General features: G+C 60.0%; 1 protein-coding gene across 1 annotated transcript; it reads right to left on the reverse strand.

The window, feature by feature from the left end:
• Positions 1–3261: 3261 nt before the first annotated feature.
• SERINC2 (serine incorporator 2) lies at positions 3262–9553 on the reverse strand (the record flags this gene model as incomplete). Its single annotated transcript, XM_080632565.1, has 10 exons — positions 3262–3400; positions 3844–4050; positions 4193–4328; positions 4453–4543; positions 4635–4804; positions 4929–5066; positions 5184–5263; positions 5362–5549; positions 6053–6214; positions 9515–9553. The coding sequence occupies 10 exons, from the start codon at positions 9551–9553 to the stop codon at positions 3262–3264; spliced, it is 1350 nt and encodes a 449-aa protein (XP_080488691.1).
• Between the last annotated feature and the right edge of the window lie 624 nt (positions 9554–10177).

Consider the following 10177-nt stretch of genomic DNA (forward strand, 5'->3'; position numbering starts at 1 on the left):
CAAGGACAAGGGCACAAACCACTGCCCTGGCCCATGGGAGCCACAGCAGCCCCATCGCACCCAGTGCAGTGATTACGTGAGGGCAGAGAGGGGGCTGAGCACAGGATCAGGTCCCTGGAGCATCCCCAGTGCCTCACCCAGCAGCAAACCTCAGCCCAGAGGATGCTTGGTCCATGCATCTGCAGAGCAAAACAGGGATACTGGGGGCTAAGGGGTGCTGGGCTGGTTGCTCCCCATTGTACTGTGGGTTTGCTCCATCAGAGGAGTCCCTCTCACCCCTTGCCCAGGGCAGGGCTCAGCCCTGAGCCTGCCCATGGCCACAGTGCTCAAACACACACTGAGGAGCCCTCACAGATGATGCTTGCCCACAGGCCCGGCCAAGCAGCCCTGATTTCACAGCCTTGCGTGGCTTATTCCTCTTCCTGCTTTAACCCCAGCATCCTCCTACCCCAGTTGAACACCTTGGGGAAGAGAAGAGACCCACCGAAATGAACCCGTGCCCACAGGGGCAGCGCTGGCTGAGGCTGGAGGCTGGGCCCTGGCTTTGCTCCACAATCAGTTAGAGCTGCGCTGTGCTGTGCCTGGCAGGCACCGATGGCTCCAGATGCGGCTCCTGGAGCTCGGCGGGGCGCTGGGAACGCTGCGGGCCCGATGTGGATTTCCCCGGGTGCCTCCTTGCAGTGAATTACGGAAACACCTTCCCCTCCTCTTCCGAGCAACAGCCGGGGCTGCTGCTGCCCGGGTGTGCATCACAGTCACAGCCTGGGATGGGTTGGAAGGGACCTCAAAGCTCCTCCAGCTCCAACCCCTGCCACGGGCAGGGACCCCTTCCACTGGAGCAGCTTGCTCCAAGCCCCTGTGTCCAACCTGGCCTTGAACACTGCCAGGGATGGGGCAGCCACAGCTTCTCTGGGCACCCTGTGCCAGCGCCTCAGCACCCTCACAGGGAAGAGCTTCTGCCTAAGAGCTCATCTCAGTCTCCCCTCTGGCAGGTTAAAGCCATTCCCCTTGGCCTGTCCCTCTCTTCACATGTGGGACTCTGGGTGCCTCCATCACCCTGGACCTGGGTGCTGCTGGGGGGTCCTAAACCTGTTCATGACCCTTCCGACCAGCTCCAGAACGGCTCCATCCCCCCCCGGCTTTAAATTCAGTTCAGTTTGTGCTCAGAGTTCCCTGTTGTAAAGCAAACCGGTGCCTGGCTCTGCCTGGGCTGCCCAGTGTTCCCGTGTTATGCTTCTTTCCCCCCATATCCATCATTCTGAGATGCCCCCTCCCCAGAGAGAGCAATTTAGAGCAATTAAAGCCACATTAGAGCTAATTAAAGCCAACACAAGAGGGACGTGGAGCTGTTGGAGCCAGGCCAGAGGAGGCCATTGAGATGCTGCAAGGGCTGGAGCAGCTCTGCTCTGGAGCCAGGCTGAGAGAGCTGGGCTGGGTCAGCCTGGAGACGAGAAGGCTCCTGAAGGTCCAAGGTGCAAGGTGCAGAGTAGAATGCAGGATACATGATGTAGGGTGCAGGGTGCATGATGCAGGGTGCAGATTGCAGGACACAGGGTGCATGATGCTGGGTGCAAGGTGCTGGGTGCAGAATGCAGGGTTCTGGGTGCAGGGAGCAGGGTCCATGATGCAGGGTGCAGAATGCAGGGTGCAGGGTGCATGATGCATGATGCAGGGAGCAGGGTGCATGAGGCAGGGTGCAGAGTACAGCTTAGAGATACAATATGCATGGTCCAGGGTGCATGATGCAGGGTGCAGAGTCCATGGCGCAGGGTGCATGATGCAGGGAGCAGGATGCAGGGTGCAGAGTACAGCTTAGAGATACAATATGCATCGTCCAAGATGCAGGGTGCATGATGCAGGGTGCTGGGTGCATGATGCAGGGAGCAGAGTACAGGTTAGAGATACAACACGCATGGTCCATGGTCCAAGGTGCAAGGTGCAGAATGCAGGGTGCATGATGCAGGGAGCAGGGTGCATGATGCACAGTGCAGAGTACAGCTTAGAGACACAATATGCATAGTCCATGGTCCAGGGTGCAGGGTGCATGATGCAGAGTGCATGGTCCATGGTCCAGAGTGCAGGGTGCTGGGTGCATGATGCAGGGAGCAGGGTGCATGATGCAGAGCGCATGGTCCATGGCCCATGGTCCAGGGTGCACCGCAGCGTGTGCCGCCAGCGCCCCCTCGTGGCTCACTGCTGTCCTTGTCCCCGCCTGCTCCTGGGGTGCGCAACGCGCCCCTCCCGCCCCACGGCTGCTGCGGGACAGGGACCCCCCGGCACAGGCTGCACCCTGCGTGGGACACAGCCCAGCACGGGAGATGCGCACCCCAGCACAGCGTGTGCCCACCGCGGTGCTACCCCCAGCCCCACGTGCCCAGCGTGCAGCCACTCTGCTGCGCGCACCCCTGTGCTGTGTGCACCCCTATCTGTGTGCAGCCCCTCCATGGTGTGCAGCCCATGCTGTGCTCTCCAGCATCACCACCACCACCCGCCCTGCAGCGCTCGGGGTGCCTCAGGCTGGCAGCAGGGTCCAGGGCTCCAGGCTGCTGTGACACAGGGATGCCCCCCCCCAGCCTGCACCCCCAGGGCAGCAGCAGTGCCCTCACCCAGGTGTCAGGGCTGTTTAATCCATCCCCTTTCCTCCACCTCCCAGCACCCGCCAGGAAAGACCCCACAAGGCCACATCTGATGGGTTTATTCCAAACAAGACTTTATTACCAAGGACACCCAACCTGCGCTCCAGTGAGGAGCTGGGACTGTCCTCCCATGGGATGGGTGGGCAGGAGGGCCCTGGAGGAGCCAGGGCCATCACCATGGCTGGGGGATGCAGTGGGACATCTGCCTCCAGCCACAATGAGGCCCGCTCTCATCCAGGCTCTTTGGGGAGGGAACACCAGGCCCTGGGTCCTGGCACATGGCAGGTCCCCAGACCCCCTCCAAAAGGCACCACGGTCCTGGAGCTCCAAGTGAGCCGGTGACACCAAACCCTCCGAAGGCAAGGCGGGCTGTCCGCTAGAAGAGGAGGGGATGGAGCACCCCCAAAGGCACTAAACAAGCATGAAAAGAGATGAGAAGAGCTTCAAAACCATCCTCAGGTCTTCCTCAGCCCTGGCTGATTTTCAGTGCTTGGCACCTCATCCCTTTCAAATGAAACCAAAAGACCTCCAAGAAGGCACAACCCAGCATCGCTGGGGCTGTCCCCAGCCTCGAGGGGCAAGGACACGATGGCTCCAACCCAGCAGCAGGATGCCCGGGGCCACCTCAGCTGAAGTCCCGGTCCGGCAGCATCAGCGGAGCCACCAAGGTCCAGAGGTAGAGCAGGAGCCCGGCCCAGCTGGAGCTGATCTTCACCCACACGGCGGTCCAGGGGCTCGACAGCACCCGCAAGCTCTCATCCGGCCTGAAATCCCCAACAGCATCAGCCCCCATCCCCGTGCTGCAGCGGGAGGCATCTCCCTGCGCATCCCAAGCACAGTCAATGCGCTGGGGAGGGAAGGGTGCTGCGAGCACCAAGCCATGGGTGCAACGCAAAGAACACGGAGGGGAGAGAGGAGAAGCCGCATCTTGTGGCTCCCCACAGCTTGTCCAAGGGATGTGACCCCTAACAGTGCAGCTACAGCATCCCCAAGGCTGGGTCCTGGCTCCCCCCCGCATCATCCCAAGGGATCCCACGCTGCAGCAGGGAGCCGGTGAGCCCAGGCACAACCTGCCATAGGCAGCACTAAGCATAAGCACTGATAATGGTGCACGTGAAGTGGGTTCTCACACAGATGGACCTGAGCAACCAGCTCTGCCCAGTGCAGGAGCAGGGAGGACACCAGGAGAAGGGGTTGCTCTGCCCACCTGTACCAGTTGGTGAGGGTCATCATGATGTAGAGGGCAGCGAGGAGGAGGTGGAGGTGGAAGAAGCTGTAGTTGTAGGACACCCCATCCTGCTCGTTGTCATAGGCACGATGCTCCCCGTGCTCCGCGGCCTCACCGCCCGCCCCGGCCGTGCTCTCCTCTGTCAGCATCAGCTTGTTCACCTCGCGGTGGTCAGAGGAGCGGATGCTGCAGGGACGGGAGGCTCATGGATGCTGAGCAGTGACCCCCGCTCCAGCATCACCTATTCCCCAAGAGCCTCCCTGTGTCCTGCTGCTCTGGGCAGGCAGAGGGGTGATGCAGTCCCTAGGGGCACCAGCCAAGTCCTCACCTGATGAAGAGGGTGCAGAGGATGAAGATTATGAGCCCCACGATGCTCGGGGCATCCCACCAGGTTGTCAGTGGCTGGGTGGATGTCGCTGCGCTGGTGCTGTTCCTCACCAGCAGCGTGGGGTTACAGGCCTGGCCTGCGGGGACATACAGGAGGTTCAGCACCTTTCCCCAGCACACAGAGACCCAGGAGGGCAAAGCAGCCACCCCAGTGGGTGCCCCATCTATGCCCCTCCTAAACCAAGGCTGCATCCTGCTTACTTGGTACATTGGCCAAGGCAGCCCAGGTGATGTAGATGGTGTAGAGGGTGATGAGGGATGCCTGAAGCAGCCCTGAGTGTGGCTGAGCCTCCTGCGAACACAACCATGGATGCTCAGAGCTGGTCCTGTACCCCACAGTGAAATGGCCACCAGCCTCCAAGGTGCCCTCCCCATCACCTAACCTGGATCTTGGGCAGTATGGACACAGCAGAGGCGATGAGGCAGAGGATGAGGTTGATGCTGATGAGGACCTTGCCCTCCGTGCAGCCCTCGGGCTTGGTGTAGTAGGTGTAGAGCAGCACTATGGCCGTGATGGAGGCGGCGTAGAAGATGAAAGTGATGGTGCAGAGGGCTGGGGGAAGAACCAAACAGGAAAGGGGCTGGAGCAGAGGCCCCCATTGCCACCAGCTCAACATCACCAGCTCCAGGAGGAGCTTCCCCATCCCTAAACCCCGCCTGGTGCCACCCATACCGACCTGCATACCAGCCCTTGGCGTTGCTCTCGCCTGCATTGCGCAGCCACAGCTGGCTCCAAGAGTGGGCAAAGTCGATGAGGAGGAGGAGCTGGATGAGGATGAAGAGGAAGGAGCCGACCACACCAAAGTAAAACCAGACTTGAGAGAGGAGAAAACCCCAGTTAAGAGCAGGGAAAGGGGGACTTGGGCACAGGGGCACACAGCAGTGGGGATGCAGAGCCCAGCGATGCCAGGAGAGCAGGGGCAGCTCCTCACCGGAGGTGAAGGCACCATCAGGGATGTAGAAGGCCCCCACTGTGATCCCCACCAGCAGCAGGAACTTGAAGAACCAGAAGCTGTGGGAGGAGAGAGGAGGCACAATCCGGAGCTGGAACCCAGCTCCCAGGGAAGGGGGGGTCTGGTCCATCCCCCCCCACCAGGGACAAGGGCTCACCCGTTCTGCACAGCGGCCCGCGGGTCCTTGCTGCTGCGCACACACACCATGAGGACGGCAAAGAGGAAGAAGAAGGCGGCCATGGCGAAGCCCATGCGGTACACAGCCTTGAGGCCCAGGAAGCTGCTGCAGTCAACGTGGGTCTGGACCCCCAGCACTGACCCACTGCCTTCACAGAAGCCGGGGAGCTGCAATGGTGATGGGAGGGTGAGCATCACCCCAGCATCCTGCAGCCACCACGATCCCCAGTGCCATCAGTGATGCCCATGACTGCTCCAATGCCACCCGTAAAGCATGCGGTTGGCCTGCCTGGGGACAGCAGTGGAGTGACACAGCTAAAGCCATCAGTCATCCCAGGAAAAGCTTTAAGGTCCCTCCCAACCCAAACCATTCCATGATTCTATGACTTGCAAGTCACTTGGCCAGCTGAGCCCAAAAACTGGGATGTAGGGAACTTCTGTGGGAGAGATCTGGAAAAACGTGGAAATGCATGAAATTATCCCACTGCATCTTCCCCTGCATGGAAAATCAGGGCCAGCAACACCTCTCCCAGTGAGATGCTCAGAATAAAGGGAACAGAAGCAACACCATGGCCCAAAACTTCACTTTCTGATTCAGCCTCATGCACCCCCCACGAGCTGAACTTCTTCCCCATGGTGACCAAGCCCAGCAGCATCCAGGGGTTATTTACCTTGTGCAGCTCCTTCTCCACACCAGGGATTATCATAATGATGGACACGAGGGTGCCGAGGAAGAGGAAGAAGGTGAAGATGAGGCGGGAGATGGTGGAGTTCTTGGCCGAGGGGCAGCAGCCGCAGAGCAGACATGGTGCAGAGCCACAGAGGCAGGACACCTGCAACAAGAGCATCCTGTGTCAGAGGGGTTGAGATCAGCCCCAAAACACGTGCCCAGGTTGGACCACATGGAGATCTGCCCAGGGATCCACACCATTGCTTAGGGCTCCTCACCAGCATTGCAACCCGCAGGGCCTCATGGAAATGGTCCCAAATCCCACCAAAAGGTTGCTGACAACCAGAAATGCTGCAGGAACAGGTTCACTCCAATACCCACCCAACTTGGAAAATGACACCAGGACTCCTGGAGACATCTTTTGTCTTCTTTTCTGCTCCCCAGCTTGGATATTCACCCACCTATTTCATAGAGTCATAGAACCATGGGATGGTTTGGATTGAAAGGGACTCTAAAGCTCCTCCAGCTCCAACCCCTGCCACGGGCAGGGACCCCTTCCACTGGAGCAGCTTGCTCCAAGCCCCTGTGTCCAACCTGGCCTTGAACACTGCCAGGGATGGGGCAGCCACAGCTTCTCTGGGCACCCTGGGCCAGCGCCTCAGCACCCTCACAGGGAAGAGCTTCTGCCTAAGAGCTCATCTCAGTCTCCCCTCGGGCAGGTTCAAGCCATTCCCCTTGGCCTGTCCCTACAGGCCCTTGTCCAAAGCCCCTCTCCAGGTTCCCTGCAGCCCCTTTAGGCACTGGAGCTGCTTTAAGGTCCCACCTCTCCAGCCTGATGCAGGTCTCTCTGGTCATTGAGCCACCACGCTGCGTGGTCAAGCTTTCTCATGGCTCCTGGTTACTTCCTTGGATATCCATCCCTGCTCTAAGCTGCTGTGCAAAGGAAGCCTTTGCCACACACTGCCTGGGCACCTCTTGATTTCAGCCTTTTTCTTTCAAAAGCAATGGGTTAAGAGCAAGGGAAATCCTGCCCTGTTAAGGCAGCGCTGGCCACGCTCTCATCCATCTCCTTTAAAGACTTCCAAAGGCATCCTAACAGCAGGATGGCAAAAGGCAGTCTGTGGTAATGAGGAAGCTTCAGGTTCCAGGCACTGCAGACAAAAGGCTGATGTCTCCAGTTCCACCATCGGCTTCCTCATGGAACCCAGCTCACCTGCAGCACAACTCACACCTAAGGGCTGCTGTGCTCCCTCCTCCGCCTGCAGGCCAAGGGAGCGTGGATGGAGATGGACAAGCACTGTTCACCCAGCCAAGGAAACACAATAGCATGAACCCAACACCACCACCCCAACACCACCACCCCAACACCACCACCCCAACAACAACACCCCAACAACAACACCCCAACAACACATCTCCTGCAAGCTGCCTTCACCCTGGCAAACCCAGGGCTGCAGAGCCTGAATCAACCGAAAGCAATGCAGAGCAACCAGTTCTTATCTCCAGTTCAATTAATGACCAGAAGGTTAATCAGTACTGAGCCCACGGGGTCAGGCACAGGCTGGTGGCTCTCATGCTTGGCTTTGTGTTGGTACAATGAGGCTGACAGTCCCTGTGAGGTGCCCAAACCATGCTGGAGGGCTGCAGGAGCCCCCAGGACTGCCATTGCCATGGGCAGCCTTCTGCTGGCATCACCAACCCCATCCCATAAGGAGGTGTTATGGGACCAACACTGTAACACCAACCCCATCCCACAAGGAAGGCACCTAGAGGTGACCATTCCACACATGGCATTGGTGGGCAGGGTCTGGCAAATCATTGGAGGCAGAGAAAGGGAAATAATTGGTGTTTGTTGCCAAGTTTCACTCAGGAAGAGCTTGAAGGGAAAGGTTTGAAGAGGTGGCTGGGCAATCCGCTGCTGTTTGGCCCAAACGATACAGGCTTCACCAGGAGTTAGCTCAGATTGTCCTGCTAAAAACCACACAGATTTCGGGGGGTTGGTTTTGGTTTGGTTATTTTCCTTCTTGTGGTTTTCCAGTTCAGAACTGAGCTCAAGCATCCCATGAATGAACCAGCTCCACTTGAAGGAACAGGAGAATTAAACCTACATAACAAGTCCCTGCCCTACATAGCAAGGCCCTGCCCTTATAGCAAGTCCCTGCTCATGGCAGAGGGTTGGAACTGGATGAGCTTTAAGGTTCCTTGCAACCCAAACCACTCTGTGATTCTATGGCCTGAACCAGAACAGCTTTTTGGGGACAAATACCCAGAATTAGGCCAGAAACCTCCCCAGCCCTGCTCCATGGGAACTCCCGGCTTTTCCAGTACCTGCCCATAAGGAAAACTATTGGCCATGTGTCACAGACAGGTCCTGCAGACACCCCCCCCCCCCCCCGCGTTCCATCGGGCATTTCAAAGGCTCCTGTTGGTGACACATCCACAGCTTTGAGGTCAAGGTGCACAACCGGCCCCGTTCCCAGGTTTCCAGGCTCCGGGGTTGGTTCCGCAGCCCTGGCCCTGTGCCCGCAGGTGAGGCAACAACAGGAAAGGCAACACCGGCCACAGAGCTGCCTGCGTCACTGGGTGCAGCACCCTGAGACATGCACCCGGCCCTGGGCCATGGCACCCACACAGGGCCACCCACCTCCCGGCTCCTGCTTTACTGCATCCCCTGGCAGGACCCAGCCCCTCAGCATCACATGGGTGCAGCAGGACTCGTCTCCCTGGTGTATTAGCAAAGGGGGGCCAGGACCCCCTGACTCCCCCCAGTACAGCAGGGCGTCACTCCTCCAGCTCCCCATATCCCTAGGTGCTCCACCGTTCCAGGCACCCTCAGATTCCACACTCCCCTCAACCACGACACTCACAAGCCCCAGAGTTATCTGGGGTGAACCCTCTGCGTCCCCCTTGGACTCTCCTGGGTGCTGCGGGATGCCTGCTCCGGGGGTCACTTGTACCCCCCCCCGTGTACACAGGTGTCCCTGTATGCCCTGTGTTCACAGGGCTCCATCCCCTCGGGGGTCCCCTGTATACCCCATGTACACAGGGTGCATCTCCCCGCGTGCCCCCTGTATCGTCAGTGCACACAGATCCACATCCCTTGGGGGTTCCCTGTATCCCCCGTGTTCACATGGCTGCATCTCCTCGGGGGTCTCCTGTATCCCCCGTATACACAGAGGTGCATCCCCATAGGGGTCCCTGGATCCCCCGGGTATCCCCTGCATCCCCCCGGTGCAGCGGGGGCACCATCCGGGCTCCTCTTGTACCTCCCTGAGTCTCCTCCATCCCTTTGGCTGTACGGGGCCCATCCCCGGGGGCAACCCCACACCTCCCCGGGCCTCCCCCTCAACCCGCAGCGACAGCGACAGCGATTACCCCGCCGCTGCGGCGCTCGGAGCCGGCGCAGCCCCGCTCCCTCTGCGCTTCCTCCCGGTCCCCTCCCGGTCCCCTCCGGGGCACTCACGCAGCTGAGCAGGGAGCAGACCCCCAGGCAGGCCCCCATGGTGCGGCCGCGGACCCCGCTCCGGTCCCCGCTCCCGCCGCTGGCTCCGCCCGGGGCCCGTCGCTCCCGCTGCGCCTCCCCCGGGGCGGGTCCTGGCACCCGTGAGCACCCCCCCAACAAGCGGCAGCCCCGGAGCCTCCTTCAGCGGGCACTGCCGAGGGGACCCGACCGCAGCGTGAGCGCGGCTCGGGGATGTCTCGGGGTGGGGGAGTCAAGGAACGAGGGAGCGGTTTGGGTTGAAGGGGCCTTAAAGCTCCTCCAGCTCCAACCCCTGCCACGGGCAGGGACCCCTTCCACTGGAGCAGCTTGCTCCAAGCCCCTGTGTCCAACCTGGCCTTGAACACTGCCAGGGATGGGGCAGCCACAGCTTCTCTGGGCACCCTGGGCCAGCGCCTCAGCACCCTCACAGGGAAGAACTTGTGTTAGATCCAACACAGAGCAGCAGAGGGGCAGGATCCCCTCCCTGAGCTGCTGCTCACGCTCTGGGGTGCTCACACGGGGGGGTTCTGATCTCAAGCACACATTGCCTGCTCATGTCCAATCTTTCATCCGCCACGAACCCCCAGGTCCTTTTCTGCAGAGCTGCTTTCCATGTGCTGGTGCTGGGATTGCTCTTCCCAAGGG

The sequence above is a fragment of the Psittacula echo genome (assembly GCF_963264785.1).
Source record: "Psittacula echo genome assembly, chromosome: 21".
NCBI classification, from domain to species: domain Eukaryota; kingdom Metazoa; phylum Chordata; class Aves; order Psittaciformes; family Psittacidae; genus Psittacula; species Psittacula echo.